At 39.1% G+C, this 19,548-nt stretch overlaps 1 protein-coding gene across 7 annotated transcripts; it reads right to left on the reverse strand.

The window, feature by feature from the left end:
* Positions 1–653: 653 nt before the first annotated feature.
* On the reverse strand, positions 654–18,039 carry ATXN3 (ataxin 3). Of its 7 annotated transcripts, XM_054199114.1 has the most exons (11): positions 17,921–18,039; positions 14,233–14,397; positions 13,651–13,695; positions 12,235–12,320; positions 11,757–11,823; positions 9,290–9,377; positions 8,906–9,038; positions 7,637–7,812; positions 7,106–7,229; positions 6,272–6,351; positions 654–5,624 (listed from the first exon to the last, which is right to left on the reverse strand). In XM_054199114.1, exons 1-11 carry the CDS (start codon positions 17,942–17,944, stop codon positions 5,530–5,532), a joined length of 1,083 nt encoding a protein of 360 aa, XP_054055089.1. In that variant the 5' UTR covers positions 17,945–18,039; the 3' UTR covers positions 654–5,529. The 7 variants fall into 7 exon arrangements, with proteins under 7 accessions (XP_054055089.1, XP_054055090.1, XP_054055091.1 ...); XM_054199115.1 differs by lacking the exon at positions 7,106–7,229; XM_054199116.1 differs by lacking the exons at positions 13,651–13,695; positions 14,233–14,397 and having other exon boundaries at positions 17,921–17,998.
* Positions 18,040–19,548: the final 1,509 nt, after the last annotated feature.

Raw genomic sequence — 19,548 nt, forward strand, 5'->3', positions numbered from 1 at the left:
GGTTTGAAAGGTATCATTTCCTAAGGGAAACGGTGTACATTTTGCTAGTGGAAATTTATTCGTTCGTGTGGACTTTTTATTGCAATTGGGGAAAAAATCTAGAACGCATCTAGATGAAGGGGGCCTACAAGACAGCTGTAGAGGGACTTTTTACAAGGGCATATAGTGATGAAACTAGAAACTGACTATTTAGGATTGCAACTCGTTTTTTAGCTGACTGGTTTCATCTCTTGGTGATAAAGGCACACAGAAATCATGCAGGATACTCTGTGGACTGACTGCGCTACAAAAATGGTGCATTGTGCCACAAAAAGAATGCGTATTCTGGTAGCAAGACAGCAAACAGTTGCCTATTTTAAAATTGGAAAGCATACAATTTTTAAAGACTAGCATAACTATAATCTGCACCAACTTTCTTCCTAACAGGAGTGTCTTTACATAAATTTTGGAGTATCGACAGATGAAAAGGCATCAGAGATGATGAAATGTCAGTTATGAGTAACAGAAAATTACCCCACTGCTAATGTATATACACAACATCTGGCACAAAGCCCATTGGTATCAAAGGTGAGATTTCAATGTTTGATGACTCTCTGTCCAATCCACATATAAGGGAAAGTGCATGTGCAAATACTCAGGTCAAGAGAGAAACATTAGAAGCTATAATCATATTTTATTTAAAAAAAAGTGATATCAAATACAACCATATATATTCGTGCCTATTTGGAGAGCATTTTCAAAATACCAAACAGCGCTGCCATTTTCCAGTCAAAACAATGACAAAGCCTTTCAAGCTTTCCTTTTTTTTTTTTAATCTTCTCAGTATTATATGCTTTATATACACAAAATAGAGACAAAAATTGTACAGGAATCCAGAGCCAAAAACATGATACTGAAAGCAGAGTCTCAAGATGAAAAAATCTATTCCTGAAAATGATTTTTAAAATACACAACTATTAGGCAAGAGATGAAAAAAATTATTCCCTTACAAAATCCTAACTCTACACTGTTTTGTACACATGGGGTTTCATGTAGCAAAAGATAAAATTTTATCAATGCTTGCATGCTTTAAAGACAATATCAAGGTTTTACTCTTTTTTTTTTTGCGCCATAGTATTTAAATATTACATCCCTTTCTCTTCAAACCCTTTTATACGTTTCACCTCCTTAATTCACAGTTGCTATACTTGGGGGTGCTAGGAAAAAAAAATAAAATACAAGTGTAGTAACAATTATTTGCTTTTCTTAACAAAGAAAATACAGGAAACACATTTTGATTTGGTAAATGCAGTTGAAAAGTCACATATACTTTAACATTCTGATGAACTGTAACTGGGGGAAAGAGGTGACTATGGCAGGTTAAATACTAAAGCATTTCCGCCATGTCTGAAATGCAAATAAGGCAAAATATGTGTATACAGATTAAAAAAAAGTTTATTGCAAAACAGCTCATGCTTAAGATACAAACCTGGATACAACACAAACAAGCAACCAATTTGAAACAAGAATTGAATACTCGGACCAGGCCAGTTCAAATGTATTAATATGAATTATTGTTCTTACTTGAACAACTGATTGTGTATGTGGGGAAGGGGTATATACTTATTACCCGTTAGACCATTTTTTCCTTTTTTTTTTTTTTTTTTTAAATGATTTGTAACTGTGAAGATTTCCCAGGAGTTTTGTTTTATGCAAGACAGTAATGGCTTACCAAGTGAGCAACATAATTTTATATCTAGGCCGTTCAGAAAAGTTTACACTTCAATTTTGCTTTTCCTTGGATTCTTTTTTCAATTCCTTTAAAAGTATGTGCTGGTAACCTGAATGGTACATTTAATACTTCTTTGTAAGTCTGAGTTCTAGAGGTCTCCAGTCCCACTCCCCATAATACTTCCCAGTAAAAAGGCCACCATTTGTACGTTTTCATCATTATATTTGAAACAATAGCTAAATTTGAGAAAATTTCAGACATTTTAGAACTGTAACACGTTCATTTTTAAAAGCCTAATTGTCAGTTTTGTAATAAACCAATATTTGTCTTAAGATACAGAAATAGTTTAGTAGATGGACAGAAGCTATTTTAAACTCCCTGCCATTTTATAGATTTATAATAGAAGCAATAGTCCAACATTAAAACACATCGGAGATTTAACTTTGTATTAGTTAAATTGTCTGCAAATTAATTAAGTCTGAAAAATAATAAGAATACATTAGCTGAAAATTAGATTTAAACTTGCTGAAGTTGTTTGAAGGGCACAAGGAGCCCAAATGTTGGAGAGTAAGCCAGTATTGTATCAGATTAGTGTCAAGCCCACAAATATATGAGCATTTAAACAGCTCATATTTATACTTGCTGTGCATAACAGGAATTGCATTCAAGCACAACTGCATTATAACACTTTTTCCTCCTGCCCTCATTACAAGGCCACGAAAGCAGTTCACAGAATTATACTTACAGAAATAATTTTGGAAGATATTTAATGTAAGTACCACCATTATCCCAACACCCCTTTGATTTCTATAGGCAGAACACCACGCATTACATCACGTGGACTGTTCACTGTGAGGAAGACTGTAAAATTCTGCTGGATGAATGAAGTCCGAAATTCACTCAAATATCATACTGTAATAAAACGGCTCCTTCACAATGGACTTTGGCCTGAAGCTACAACCTGGGAAAAAAACCATCAGCTTGACAGGCGAGGTAACACCAGGAATAGGCTCTAAGTTAGTAAACGCCTTTTGAGCATAGTTCAGCCACGTTGAGAACTGTTAGTCACTGAAAGAATGCACACCAAAAAAATGAGATGGGCTTTTTATTGGCAGCTTCTTGGCAGGGCCACACATTTTGAACTTTAGGACTGGATTAGAAAATATGGACTGTTGGCAATTAGTATTAGTCTTTTCCTTTGGTGCAATTAACATACATAGCTTAAACTGCTACCTCTTAACTGCTTGACTAGGCAGATACCCCTACTTCATTAACCTTGATATTCCTCTGAAAATCAAATTGGTATTTGTAGAACAACGTTTCGACACAGAAAGGAATAGCCCTGTAATGACTGATGCAGTTGTGCTTTTCAGGCACTGTTCCTGTCTGTTCCTCACATATTAGAACACTTAGGTGATGAAGTAACTTACAGAGTGACATGAAAGTTCCAACGCAAACCTTCACACTTTAGTGATTATAAAAACATGTAATCACCATGGGTTACAGTTAATGCAACTCAAGAGGCTTAAATTTTTTATTTTTTTTTTTAAATATAGGGCTGCTACACTATATAGCTATAGAAATAATATATTTTTATTATATTCTTATAACAGGATAAAAGGTCCAAGTACTGGTATCAAATTGCCAGCCTATACCTGTTTATAAAAAGGAGTCTTATTTCAGAAGCGGTTTATGGCACAACAAAAGAAGGGAAATTAAAGCTGTGGATAATTTACAGACGAGCAGAGAAATAATTCAGTGCTTTACAGATTCCTTTCCTGTTTTCAGTTTCATACAAATTTTAAACTGAAAGCAGAAATTTACAACCTGAAAAATAAGAGCATTTCAATATGGCATATGCACACACGGACTTTTAAAGCCATTGTTTAGCTATGTTAATTTGAGACATTACAGATATTAATTATAATGTGCACAACAAGATTATTTTAAAAAGACAAAATTTAAAATCAGTTTTTAAAAAGTAATGCTGTCTCACATCAAAATCCGTATTATCTTAGACATACCAGTGGTTCTGGTGACATTGGTGGAAATTCAGCACACAGGTAAGGAAAACAGAATTCAGCCCAATTATGTATAATATAAGAATATCCTAAGTTATCAAGAAACCACTGCTCTAAACAAATCTTCACTGGGAGGTAAGAGCCCTTTCATGTACAGTACTACTTGATGCTGAATGTATATTTCCATCTAGCTACCATTCATTTCATACTAATTTTAATTACATGTTACTATTGGGCAATGATATAACTTTAGAATATTTTGATAAAGAAATTTGGGGTTATCTTCAAAAGATTCTCAGAATGCCTGTGCTAACTGTTAATGCATTAAGTGGACTACAGCTTACACACTCTCATCTAAAACATATTCCCCATATAATTTATATGTAAACAGAATTTGTATTTCAAGCACCATTTCGGAAAATGAATCATCTCAATTGTTGCACTGAAGTTGAAAGTCAGGTTTGGTCACCCTGTTACACATTCATCCCGGATATCAAAGCAAACGTCTTACAACCAATAGAATAAGCTCTCTCACATACTTTGCTCCCCATTTTTCTCAGAATCAGAAACAGCATGATAAAAAATTGTAAGGTGCGTGAGTAAAGGCCATTCCTGAAAAAGCTGCAACATTCTGACAGATGCTCATAAAAAGCATTTCAGAAAGAACATCCACACAGACATAAATATTCATTCTTAAAAGAGCTACTTGTGCAGGGGTCATTTCAGACTGCAGGAATGCACCGTATGTGTGTGGCACTGACTTTATGGCACCTAAACCCCCTCCTCCTCTCTCCTAGACTCGGTTACAGCTCTTTCATACTGAAAGGCCAGAATGAAGGACTGAGCTTAAAGAGGAAAAAAGACCCCAGAGGAGGTAAAAAATACAAGAAAACCTGTTTAACCCAACTGATCACATGCTACTTTTATAGTAAAGACAGTGGCACAACTACAAAGAACGTAAGAAAACAAAAACAAATAATAAAAATCCAAACCAAAGAAGGCAAGTTATCTGCTAAAAGACAATAGGGCAATGCAAAAAATCCTACTTTAAACATGGATCTGAAAATTTTACAGTTGGAACTGAAAGGAAAACCTACAGCTGGAACTGAAGGGAAAACCAGAAAGTGTTACAAAGTCAGAAGTCACTGAAAGGAGTATCATCATAATCAACAATACACTGAAGATTTTAACTGCAAAATATGAAAATGATGGATTCACGTTTCTCCTGCAGAATGGGTCATTTCAAAAGTGGACAGCAGGACCAAAAAGTTGACATTAAGTCACTCAGAACAAACAATCACAAAATAAATTATCTAAGATAAGCAGAATTTAATTCTTTTTTCCATTTTAAGTGATTTCTTATAAAGGACTTAGTCATTTATAGTCACAACTTATTACTTGTATCTATTTTTCCTTTAGTACTGAAGGAAATCAGTTGATGCTGGTTTCCAGCACCTTTTGAATTTTCTATAGAATTCTTCAAAACAATTTAAACTTGCTTTTTAAATGCAAGTTACAGCTACTACACATGTCTCACTTTGTTCATGTGACTAGTTTAAGTAATTTTAATGCAGGTACTCTTGGGAACAGAAGTTCTGTAGTAGGAGTGCTACAGTTTTCTAAATTAGTGCAATTTTTTTTTATATTTGCAAATTCCCTCTGAACTCTGACCTCCAGCCCCTGCCTTTCATTCCTGCTTCCAGAACTCTGAAATGAACCCTGCTTGTGCAACATCCACACAGTAAAGTTATAATGGAGACTTAGTGTTTTGACAATAAAGAGGGGAAAAAAGTTATGTCATTTCTCCTCTTCTGTATTCAAGTGGTTTCTAACAGATTCCAGAGACATATTCATGGCTGCTTGAAGCATGTCTTCTTCACTCATATCACCTCCTAACGAAAATAAATACATAAAAGCTGTAATTAATGCACAGAGGTACTTCTCAACTATAGTTAAATGCTTTCTTTGTTCCTTTTGTACACACCCACCTGTTTCCACCCCCCCCCCCCCATACTGGTTTTGGTTTTTCAAAATCATTGGACATTTTGCACTGAGCTTCCCATCCACAACAGTCACTTGGTAACAAGTAATACACATGAATTTTGGATTACCAATACTTAATACTGCTAAGGCCTACATATTTATGTTCTACTGAAAACTGGTTCCAGTAGTTTTGTTAGATATTACTCCAAGTTTATTACATTGTCATACAACTTTGTCATCTAACAAAATTGCTGGCACAAATCCCAAAGACTGCAATTTCTAATGCTCGAGCCAAACAAAACAACAAAAAGCAAAGCCAGAAATCAAATGGTCTAACAGTAACACTCTTCACTTTGAAGCAGGATAGTGACATTCAACACAGAACACGCTTTTCAAGAAAGTGGTGCATTGCTTTGCTGCCAAAGAGAGTAATGGCTGTGATACATGGGCCAAATGGCTGCTGAAGTGAGGGAGTAGGCAGACAAGGAAAGTGGCACAACACAGAGGTAAGAGACGTAAATATTTCAGTGTTGGAAATCAGTTTAAAAAACAATACCTGGGTCAGCTTCTGGAGTGCTTGAGGGCTTATCATGTAGGTCTGGGGTCCGATCTTGCTGCTGCAGCTGTTGTTGCTGCCTGAAAGTGTTACAAATTTATAACAGAGTAAGATTAACATCAGCATGAGACCTGTATCAAGTCTATCTCATTGTAAGGAAGGCTAAGAGTAAGAAGTAGAAGCTGTTTGGTACCATAAGACACCTACACCTAAAATCTCTTCAGTCGTTTCACCCTGCTAACCTTCAGACACCTATCTTCCCAACGTTATATTGCAAGCCACACAACTATTCTCCCAGAATTCAGATGTTCTGCATTCTCATCCTCTCATGCAAAAGTCTAACTCATCCAATCCATAGCACTTCTCCCTGGTCTTTATTTCCTCCATCACTAGGAGACAGAAATAAGGAAAAGCTACAATACCCCAACTATGTTTTAAGAAGGTCCTCCAGAACAGCAACATAAAATACCATCGAGAATGCTTTCACGTGATGCACATTACAGGCATCATTACCAGAAGCAAAGTCTTAGAGAAAGAATACTTCCTTCAGGAAGATAATTACAGAAATTTACAGGATTTCATTTAAAAGACTTCTGTAACATGTACGTTTTCCTTCTTCACAAGACTGATGTTACATTACTAACAGATCCCCTCTTATTTACAGGTTTCTTCATAGGAACCACCTGGCAATAGCAAAACTGAAGTATTGTTAGGAAAACATGTTACGCGATAAAAGTCAAGCTGGACCTCAGTCCGAAACCCATCCACACCCCAAAAAGCACTGAAAAATATGCCATGTACTTCCTACATGCAGTTTTCTGTTAACTACTTTACTTTTCAAAATACGCTTGTCTTCTCCTTCGCAGTTCTTCTGAAGAAAGGCAGTCAGTCTGACTGGTGTGAGGCGACTGAGGAACATTCTGCAGCAATGAGTCTGAGAACTGACTTCGACGACTACCTAAAACCAGAACACGCCATATCCTACTAATTACAGTAAAATGAAGTTAGTAAATTAAATACAGCTTAAGAAAAATGTCTTCAAACTTGAGAGGAAGAAAGAGGCTTGCTGGAGAAATAGGCACCTAGGCTAATTTCACTGGATACTCTCTCTCCTCACCTTAGGACCGTCTCCCTTCCCTCATGCCACCCTTTGCCAATTTGTTCTTGCTTCCTAGTGATCAATGCTAACGCGAAAGTTGCAACTTTTCAAAAAGCAGAAAGGAGATAGCTACAGGACACTCTGGATTGTCCCTCTGTGCCAGTCTTTTCAGAGAGCTTGATGTGGCTGACGGAGGCTGATTTCAGCAGCTGCCTAAAGCACAAGCAGCATGAACACTGGAAGAGAAATTTAGATGAGCACTTCACCTTGCATGCTGAGTTGAATGGCTCTGCGAAGATCAGCTTCTTCATCTTCCATATCGATTTCCTGCCTACTTAGAGCCAGGGCTCTCTGAAAATTCTCTTCATCTTCATCCAACATGCCTGTTCCATCAAAAGGAGGGTTAACTTCTATTGCTTGGTCCACATCACTTCTGGGTAGCCTGTGAAATTGGTGTGTTTATGGCAGAATTCAGACAGAAATGATACTAACTTTTATTGTGAGATTTAAAGTAAATATTTGCTGCCGATTCAACTCTACTTTTTTTTTTTAAACTTTGAGAAAAAAACACTTCTATTGTGAAAATATGTTATGTAATCCCATATTTTAATTTCTACATAAAAAGCACAAAAGAGCTGCAAACAGAGCTTACAGGTGGAAAAATGAAAATACTGCAACTCTAAACCCATGCACATCATGACGAGAATCTGTTTAATAGGAAAAACTTCAAAAACAATAAGGCTACAAAAAGTAATACGACACATTATTCAAACCTATTGCTATTTAAACAGTTACACCAGCAGAAAATAGTGGAGGCCATGTGGTCTCCTTCTTAGGAAGCTTTGATGACCACAAGAGAGCAACAGATCCTCTGTAAATGACACACACTTTCTATGTTACTGCCAAGTAGTTTGTTTTTATTCCGTCAATTTACAACACCAGCTTACCTTTATAAAGCAGAAGAAATAATAATGAATTAATTCCTCTGGAAAGCCTTAAGCCTTTTTATCAGTACGCAATTTATTCACTATGAAAATGTGATGAAATTATTGCAGTAGTATTACTTTATATGCTTTGTATTAGAATGCATCACAACAGAGCAGCACCACATTTACAGTGATATTATTCCAAAAGGGAATGCTGTATGATTCATATGATGTGGAATTCAGATACGGGTTTCTCATTCCTTTCTACTTATGACAGAACGCACAAGCCAGTCTTAATTATAGACTGGCTACTGTTAACCATACTTGCTAACCCACTTTACTATAGTTGGAAAAATATTGTAATCATGAAGTTAAAAATCTGCACTATACAACACTTATGCACGTGGAAAGACTGAATCCTCATTAAGGTAGGTTTTGCATGCTTAATTTGTATTCTACCAACTTGCTTCTACTGTGCGGAACAGTAGTAAGCATATTGCACTGAAGGTACTTCTAATTACGTCTTAAGGGAGTTGTCTCCATGTAGGCATTAATCATGGAAACCAATCATACCGGACATTATTAAAACGAAATCTCTATTTACCTTACCTCTGATCTCTTGACTGTGCTGTCTCTTCTCCAATTAGTTTTGGTCGCTGCATCTGCTGCACCCGAATCATCTGCAATAGCTGATCAGCCTCACAGTCTGGCAGGTCACCTTTTACTACAAATATGGAATAACCTGAGAAAAGCAAATTGTAAGTCTACAGCATTAAGGTGCACGCGTAAACACTCTAAAATGCACACTATATGGACACAACGATGTGCAATTTATTACAATGTAAGGCTCTACCTTTCATTATAAGGACTTGGGTTATTTCACTATTTCAATCATATAACTAAGGGTAGTTAACTGAATACATAAGTTCTAATAAATAATGATTATTACCTACTTTTAATTAACGAGATTTAACATCTGCAAGTTACTATTACCTTCCTGTTGTAATTGAGCCAAGAAAAGTGCAAGATATGTATCTGATATTAGTTCTGGACCCATCAAGAGAGAGTTCAAGTTAAACCACTGTAATTAAGAAAAAAAAGGTTTGAGAGAACAAATTAGCATAAAGATTACTTGGTAATCCATTTCTGTACATTGTGGTCATTTTCTATGATGGAATATCCAAATAAATCTAGTAAAATAAATTATCAAACTAAAAGTCTTTTGAAGCACAATACCTATGCTGCTAAAGGTTACCCTTCAAATACTCTTCAGCTAAGAGGAGATCTGAAGCGGGGCAATGACTGCGTGCTCTCTCCCATTACTGAACACTGGTACCAGGCAAACAGATTGAAACAGATAAATCAAAATATAATGGTAGAAGAATTATTTCAGACATCATTCTAAAATTCTGCTTAATCCTAGTTTTAAATCTGTTCAGAGACTAATGAAGGAAGAAACCCTTCATAAGTTAACGCTGCATCTTCAGAAATTAATAGATACAGAAAGTGGAAGCTGAATTCTTTCCATGAAATACTTTCATTAAACGTGCTGCCTTTAATAGCTGGTGATGCTGTAAACTATAGTTTACTTCTCTCTGAGATAATTTTTAAATTTAAAAATCAAGAAAAATGAACTCAAATTTAATATGCTGATAGTACAGCATAATATTACAAAAGGGGACACTTCAGATAAATACACACAGATCATTTCTAGTTCCCTGAAGAAGAGAACTAGTCACTTATAATACTACTTCTAGAGAGAAAATACATTCAACATGGATGACAAAATATTCTACCTGTAAAATCCCATATGTATTGCAAGCAATCTGAAGAACCTTTTTTTATACCATACTCATTCGATATTATCCAATTTTAACCAGGAAGCACTATTTCAGACAGTAGAAGGAGAAAACTTTCTCCATTCTCTACCAAACTTCCATATATGCAGTTATACAGCTGCAGTCAGGCCCATACTACAATTCACCTGGAATACAGGTAAGTGACTAACTATCATTATGTCATTTGGTCACTTAATTTGTCAAAAACACCCTTTGCCACTAGGAAAGGGTAAGACCATCAACAGCGTAGGAGTGGGGAACAGAAAGTTACATAAACAAATACAATAGGAAGATTACAGATGAACTTTTAAAAGGGAACATGGAAGAGGAAGGTTTGGTAAACTAGTTTCACTTTAACTGTAACAGAAGAGAAGCAGGTCAAATCTAAGCCAACCTATTTTGTCTGTCCTTTCTCATTACTCTCTAGCTAACGGACACCTAGTATTGTCTTCATGTGGCTACAAGCCACAGGTACAAGCAAAAAACATCCCTCATCTGACTTTGCATTCTAGCCCAAAATGTTTTATCTCACAAAATTCCACGTAACATGGTTGTATAGATAATAAGGAACATTCCCATACTTTTAAGAGACCATTCAGCCTTTTCCATATGAAATATACAAAAATTGTCTGTAAACATTAGCCATATTTTAAAACTAAAGCAGAACAGCAGAGTTTAATTTGTTTACTCACACGTGACTTTTTTTAATTTTTAATTTTTTTTTTTTTTAACCTGGATGACAACACAGGTAGCCACCACTTACAAACTGAACCAAATCAGTAAAGAGACGCCTGTCTACTATTCTAGAATGTAAAAGCTTATTCCATAAATATTTTCTATGACAAAAAAACCTGGAAAAAAAAACAAAACCCAAACTATCTTATAAAAGCTTATGCAGTATGATCCACAACAATGACTGGCTACTGAAATAAAGCACTGCATTGGTGTTCCAAGGGACATGGATGTGACTTGAGTTATTGTATATGGACCATATACTTGTATGGCCATCCCTTACCTTTAATAACTGTTTTCTGCTTGTAGTACAACTGTTTCAGAAAGTTTTCTAAAATAGTGCAAAGTTGTGATTCTACTTTCCCCAACCTTATTCTGATGGGGTACTCTTAAATACAAGCAATCACAAATATTAATACATTTGAAATTTGAACTTTTTCTTATACCTACTGTCTATTTAAACAGGCAAAAATATTTTTACAATGTCAATAATTTAGTGCATTAAAATAAGTTTGCTTTCTATAGGGATCCTAATACTTGTCTAGGACTCCCTCCTCCCGCCCTGTAAATTTTTTTCTGCTATTTTTCAAGCAGAAAAGAAAGAAAAGAGCTTAGGATGTCACACACTCTACCAGAGATGCAGCTCTCCTTTGAGGACAGGTTCACTGGGGAACTGATCCTAGGGTCTTTCCCCGGGCTAACATTCATAAAAAGCTGCCTGGCATTTTAGTGATATAACAAACATTTACTTTTTTTTTTTTTTTAATATGGGATACTACTAAAGTAAATTGCAGCAAAAGCTTGCAAAAGGCCAACACATGGTCTACGTGCAACCACTTTTCCACCCCCATTCTGAAGTTAATTTTTAAATAAAAAAAAGACAATGTCACCTGTTTTCCTAACTTTCGAACTGTAAACCAGTGTTCCTTATAATTACAAATAAATGATTTTTCATTTCTGTAAAAAGAAAAACAAAAGTATAGAAAAAATTAAATACTCTAATATTGTAGTGTATATTAATGTTTAAGTTCTTTTTTATTACTAATTTCAACTTCTATCATAAAATTTCAGTAATACAACTGTTGCTGTTAGAGTACTCACACTGCTTTTATAACATTTAGGAAGTTGCCAACATTAGTGACATCTCCATGTACCTGTGATGCCACAGATACTGAGATCTCACGAAGGCACAGAGGACAAAACTCACACACACCCCCAAAAGGAGAAAATTAAAGACAGACAGGATAATAAAAACATCAGAATGCAAGAGAGCTTGAAATAGTAATTTTAAAGAAAGATTTAAGTCGTAGACTAAGATTATTATTTTTCTGTAAAATTAAAGCAGGGTGCTAAGAAAAAAAGTCTTACATAGGGTCGATCCCAAGCCTCTGATACTCTGGACTGTTGAAGAGGATTAGTTCTAAACCCCAAACTTTCAAGGCATTGCTTATGACCTGTCAAAAAATAGCACTTTTCATGAGTCAAACCAGTCAAAGCTAAATTTAAGCAATGCTATAAACAATTATACTGTTTTCATAAAACTTAGATTTCAAAACATTGCTAGGAAACCCAGGAATCGCGTTATTCAATATGCAACTGTCATGAATCTATATGCAAACATAACATGCACACTATATCTAAGGGGAAGTAACAAAACTGGGATTTAACTGAGATGTGTTAGTAAGCTTACTCCCCCAGAGTAAGCTGCAGCTTCGGCTCCCACAGGCACTTCATAACTTGTCATCTCTCAGCTCTCAATGTACTGCACTGCCCTCCCTCCCCCCCCAGGACGTCATCCTTCCCCACAGTAACTACTGGAAATTTTGCACCACTGGATTATCACAGCCTCAGTCAGGTACATTAGCACAAACACTTTTACAATCACTCTTTAAAACTCTCTGAAATAACGCTATAAGAAATTTTAAATTAACAATTCGTCTTCCTTTCAGTGAGTCAACTACGCAGCAAGTGAGCAAAGCAACAACAGGACAAAAAAAATAGAATATAAGGAAGTTGTTTCAGTTTTTTTTTTTCAGCTTCAATATTGAAGCAGCCCAACCAAGCAAACAAGAAATGCCGAACTGTTAATGGTCTTTCACCAAACAGAAAAAACAGCCCTGCCCTGCCATAAGGGAGAGGGCTCTTGAGGGATTCTGGAACATTGACAATCACCTCTGAAAACTCAGGAGACAGACAAAGATACAAAGCACTGCCTACAGCTCTCATCTAGAAACATGCCCCAATTCAGTGTTCAAAACCTTTTTTTGTTGTTGTTCTGGTTTAAGTATTTCTTATTAATTACTTTTCCCTTATGGTCCTTAAAAAAAAAAGAAAAAGAAAAACCCCAGCTCTAAAGTGTCCAGAGTGTGTTATAAAATCTGGAATGCCGACGTTGCAGCTTTTTCCATTTGGCAGATCACTGGGATAACCCTGTAACCATTGCCAAGGGCTTTACAGTTTATAATTTGAGAAAATCTAAAGTCTGCTTCTTCACCTGTAGTCCCCATAAGAAGCAACTTAGAAAACAAGCTTATTGTCAGCAGGTGACAGTTTTTCACAGTTGAGGAGCCCATGGCTCCTCCTCTGTGTTCAAGGGCCCATAAACTGAAGAACTGCAAGTCACTGCTCTTAATGGAAAACTCTGAAGATTTAGAAGTCCAGCACTTAATCACGCTAAGCCTATAAACTGGAAGCCAGATGAAAAAGCTCGATGCCATTTACATTTTATAAGAGAACGTATACTGCATAAATAAAAAAATTCTGTCAGTAAAGAGCCATGCTTACTTGAATTGAGAAGAATCCACTATCATCCATATTTACAGAAGGCTGCTGCTCAGTGCAAAGTTAGGAGGGAGAGAACGAAAAATTGGCGTAAGCATATAAGGTCAGAAATAATTCAGTTTCAAGAATAAATATAATTGCACATACTTAAAGCAACAACTAAACATATCTTAGTCTGTAAGGCTGATTATCATTCCCAAATAAGTTTATTAATTAAAAATTCAAACCTTTAAATTAGAAATGCTTAGTGCTTAAGAGACAGACAGGCATGGGAACTTCTGTTCCTATCTCTGCCACTGGCTTACAAAAACAAAAGGCAAATTGCTGATCCTCCTCCTTGCCACACCTGACCTTCCTACCTATAAGATGAAAATAAAGTAGCTTTTTATAGAATTACTGTAAAGCTATACTAGTAGCATTTGAAAATGCCAAATTTCAGATACATGAATGAAAAGACCTATAAATTTAAGAAGTTTGAGAAGCAGGAAATTAACCTTCTATAGCTATGCAAGAATAGCAGGTCTGCACTACGCAATATTAGCTTTCAGGCAAATATCAAGAAACCTCAAATTAAGAAGATTTTACCTGTAAAAACGTTCTATATTCCTCACTAGACACTCCTCCCTCTGCCATTCGCATTCTTTCTTCCTCATCCAACTGCTGTGCAATAGAGGATAACTCAACAGGACTAAAATATTCCCCTTGTAGCAAATTATTCAGACAGTGCTGAGCACACAAAGAGCCTTCTTGCTAAACATTGGAAGAGGAAAAAAAAAAATCAGAGACAACAACAAAAAAAAATATGTTAATGCTTTCTCTGTAAAATGACTCAACCATTTCATTCTGGCAAACTCCGTGCCCTCCCCACTCACACAGAATGCCACATAGTCTTCACATCTATTACACTGCAAGCTATAGAATACAACCCTCCCATCAATTTGATGGGGAAAAAAAACCCAACCCAACCCACATTATTTCCTTTCAGGAAATATTTTTGAAAGCACAGTAAAAATTGCCAGTGGCCTGACCAAATCACACAAGGACCCTGCAGCCATCAGGACAATGGATTCTGTCCTCTTCCAAATCACTGCAACATGAAAATGAATCAGTTTAGATCTCTGCTTCCCAGTAACAAGTGTTTTCTGCAACAGATGCTCTTTTTTTTTTTTTTTTTTTTTAAACTTTTCTTCCTGCCAGGTGTGGGTATCAGCAATCTGCTCTCCACACATGGCTATAGAAAGGCAGACCATTAGGACTCTGGAGAGATTTAAAACTATACATCTACAGAATTTATTTCCTTCACTCCAGGTTACTCACCCAGTTAAGATTCTAACCAATTTGTTTAGTGTCGATGAAATGATTAGGAGCTGGAGAAGCTGTAAAGCTCATTTTCCACATGAAATTTATGTATAGGAGCTAGGTAAAAGAAGCTAGTGCTACTGGTTCTAAAATCTTGATGTCAATGATGGGGTGACAAGAAAAAAAAATTAAATTCAGCACATTAAACAACAAAAATATTTTTGTTGCTAAAGCATTTAAGTGGAAAACACTTACTTTATTACATATCCAGCACACAGGAGATAATAGAAATCTAATATAATATTTTTAGACTCTCAACCCAAATTAAAAATGAGTAAGTTAGAAATGACAGTCATGATTTTGTAGCACAAGTTCAAAAATATCTAGTCTGAATGAATGTACATCAGGCTCCATTATTCTCATAAGTGCAGATGAAATACTGCCTTGTAAAAAACAAACTAACAAAAAACCACCAAAACCCAAAACAACCAAATTGCAGTTTCCCATGAAAAACAACCTTTCTTTGCAAATAACTAAACTACAAGTGCAAGACAAGATTAACATCAGTTTTAAAATCCTGCTCTTCTCTTTTGTTCCAATCTGTCCTCATTTTTAGTTACATTAAGACCTCTAACATGCATGCACTGCATTTAGAACAAAACTAAAATCCCTCAACAAAAATAAAGAACATCCCTCCCTCCCACCAAACGCAGAGAAATGGAAGAATACAAGAGCAGGCCTTGTAGGAATATTCTTTAACCTTCCAGGAAAGCCTCATACAAATAATATGCACAAATCTCCAAAGATTTCCCTCACAGCAGGACTCTCCAAAGTTCCCTTTATCCCAGGTGACAGAATTTTCCTCAGGCTTCATCCCCCAGTTGAGCAATAAGTTATTCAAGCTGGACTGGCTGTACGGCCAGAGTCCAATGGAATCCAGAAACCTGCTCCAGCTCACAGCCTTCCCGTAACAATGAACTCGAGACTGAACACCAGCTCCCATCCCTTCGGGACCACATCCCTGCTGCTGGTCATGCGATAAAACTGCAACAGAAGAACCTGCTCAAGAATCACAGGTTTCTCCACCAGAATTACAGGAAACCGATTTAGAAAAAAAGAGCTATTAAAAAAAAAAAAATCTTTGAAAGTGACTTGTAATACAGGCTTAAATCTTAATTTCACAAAAAGGACCTTTCTGTATTTGTACAATTTTATCTTAAAGTAATAAACACTAATTTTTGTATGCAGAATTTCTATATATGAAGTGCGTATGAAGAGAAAACTGATCTTACAGTTTTTAAGAGACATTAGCTTTCATTTTTCTGTGTGGACACAATACCACATCTTCCATAATCTGAAATTCTCTCATTGAAACCTATCCCAATATAACCTGCTTTCAGCATTTTCAACCACTTGTGTCTTATCAAAGAAAGGGGCTCCTTAAGCCCCATCCTTAAATCCTACTTTCTGCAATTGTCATTCCTCTGTTAAAAAAGCCACACTGCCTAGAAATTTATAAACATATTTATAAAGGCAATTTAACAAAACAATGTTTTTAATGCCTTTTTAATATAACACCCGAGGCACGCGGATTCTAGTCCGGGGTGTGCATGTACATGCAGCACTTTAAATACTTTGACAGGAACTGAGGTAGTGCACTTGATGGGGGGGGGGAAACAACCAACCAACCCTTAAGAAAAAAAAACAACAGAGGTTCAGTTAAGTTTTCCCTAGAATAATAGTAACAAGATAAAAATATTTGGTACTCCAGTTTAAAAGAGGCATTGAGGTGTAACCGTGTAACTAACTTACCAGGATCAGTTATATTTCACAGGTGAGACACTCGAGACTATACCCTCCTTCCCCAAACCCCCCAGCAACTACAGTCAGCTTGTACCTTGGAATGCATTGTGCTGTCACTTCAATTTCAGCAGAGTTTTGTTACTAAACTACAAAGCAACCGAGCAAAAGTTATAATTTCATTATGCGATAGGCTAGGTGCACTAGAGAGAAAAGAGAAAGGTACACTTGTTTTGATCTAGTTTTCAAACTTAGACTGGAACTCAAGGTCACTGTGGCAGAGGCCATAATGTCTGAAATCCAACACTCATCATCTGAAGAGCGGCTGTTTAACACCACGGGGCTTGCTGAGTTTTGCTACCCAAACCTAGTTTGAAAGAACTCTCTTCGGGTTCTGTGGATTTCAGAAAAGGATTTTAAATTTTTTTTAAGAAGGTTGGACAGATATCTTGCTTTCTTTGCCAAGTAAACCAAACATTACACATGACAACAGTGTATAAAAACTAGTGTTAATGCAATGAAGTGCAGAGGCACTGGCAAAGCACATGGGGGGGGGGGAGGGGAAGACAGCTATATCTGAATAGCATTAAAGCAGAAATATCTGGTGTTTGGAAGCCTGGACGAAATCACAGCAGTTCACAGCAGCATTTGTGCTCCAGCCGAGGAGACGCTGCTCACCAGGCAGCAGAGCAGAGGAACCCGGATTTCCTTCACAGCTCTCCCCTCCCCTGCTCCTCACAGGGCCGCGACCGGGCGGAGAGCGCAGACCCAGCCCTGCCCGCCGCTGCTCCCCTCACCCCGGCCCGCCCGCTCGGCACCAGCCGCAGCCGGCACCTTCCTCTACCCGGGGCCCGCTGCTGAAGGCCCGAAAGGAACAGCCACCGCCGGCGGGAAAGGCCGAGCTCGACCCTGACCCTCTCATCTCCGTCGACAACGTCTCCTGTCCCAGCGGAGCCGAGCCGGGCCGCAGCCGACAGGGCCCCGGCTCCCCCCAGGGCAGAGCACTCCGAGACACGGCCTCGCCCGACAGACGGAGCGGTGCGAGGGGCAGCGCGGCCCGGTCGGGCAGGGCACAGCCCCGGGGCCAGCATACAGGCTCGGCCGTTCCCCCAGCGTCCCCGGCGCGGTGCCCCCTCCACCGGCAATGAGCGGAACCCACCCGCCAACCACTCACCCGCTCGTGGAAGATCGACTCCATGTTTATTGTCAAGGGCCAGAGCCCTCCGCCTCACGTGACCTCCCCAGCCAATCACAGCTACCCTTGCTGGACGGACGGCCGCAGCCAATCCGCGCGGGCGCCGGCCGGGCGGAGGCCGGAGTCGCCATGTGCCGGGGGCGGGAGCGGGCCCGGGGCGGTGCCTGGTCACGAGTCCCGGGCGGCCGGAAACATCCGCCGTGTCACCTCCGTGGGCAAGGGCACGGCTGCGGGTGACGCTTCACTGGGCCGCTCTGAGGGGTTTGACGCGGTCCCTCACAGCGTCCTGCGCTCTCAGCTGGAGAGATGCGGGGTTGATGGGTGGGCTGTCCGGCGGGTGGGGAATTTGTTGGATGGTCGCATCCAGAGGGTAGTGGTCAATGGTGCAGTGTCCCAGTGGAGACCGGTGAGAGGTGGTGTCCCCCGGGGGTCTGTACTGGGACCAGTACTGTTTAATGTCTTCATCAATGATGTGGGCAGTGGGATCGGGTGCACCCTCAGCAAATTTGCCAATGATACCAAGCTGAGCGTGCGGTTGACACGCCTGAGGGACGGGATCCCATCCAGAGGGACCTGGACAGGCTGGAGAAGTGGGTCTGTGGGAACCTCATGAGGTTCAACAAGGCCCAGTGCAGGGTCCTGCACTTGGGTCGGGGCAACCCCCAACATCAATCCAGGCTGAGGGATGAAGGGATGGAGAGCAGCCCTGCTGAGAAGGACTTGGGAGTGCTGGTGGATGAGAAGCTCATCATGAGCCAGCAATGTGCACCCACAGCCCAGAAAGCCAGCTGCATCTTGGGCTGCCTGAAAAGCAGTGTGGCCAGCAGGGCAAGGGAGGGGATTCTGCTCCTCTATTCCACACTGGTGAGACCCCACCTGGAGTACTGCATCCAGGTCTGGAGCCCTCAGCACAGGAAAAGACATGGATCTGTTGGAGCGGGTCCAGAGGAGGCCACAAAGATGATCCGAGGGCTGGAGCACCTCTGGTATGAGGACAGGCTGAGAGAGTTGGGGTTATTCAGCTTGGAGAAGAGAAGGCTCCAGAGAGACCTTATAGTCCCTTCCAGTCCCTAAAGGGGGCTGCAGGAGAGATGGGGACAAACTTTTAAGCAGGGCCCACTGCAATAGGACAAGGGGCAAAGGCTGTGATGTGCAGGGAAGCTGCTCGCAGATACGACCACACTGAAAAGGGAGCTGGGATTTCCCAGAGCTCTGTCTGAAGGAAACGTCCCTGCAAGTTATCCAGCACCCTTAGGCCAGAAATGTCAGGGAAAAGTTTCCGCAACCAGTCTGTGATGGTATCATCGGAGCCTCTTCTGGCCACTAACCTGCTGTCCCCATCCCCATGCCAGCAGGGAACCAGTACCTCCTGGCGCACAGCCCTTTGTGGAGGAGGCTGCTTCAGTGTTACAGACAGCACAACTGCTACGCTGCAGCCCAGGGGATTTTTGTTAGGAAGACTTCAGCCTTCCGCTGATGAGGATGGGTTGTACCTTGACGAGCTCGTCCCTCAACCTGAACTGTGTTACATGTGCCTTGGGAAGGACACATCTTTCCATTATTTAATGACTCATGGAGCCAGTGTCTTCCCATGCACAGTGACAGCT

The sequence above is a fragment of the Rissa tridactyla genome, chromosome 4 (genome assembly GCF_028500815.1).
Source record: "Rissa tridactyla isolate bRisTri1 chromosome 4, bRisTri1.patW.cur.20221130, whole genome shotgun sequence".
NCBI classification, from domain to species: Eukaryota; Metazoa; Chordata; class Aves; order Charadriiformes; family Laridae; genus Rissa; species Rissa tridactyla.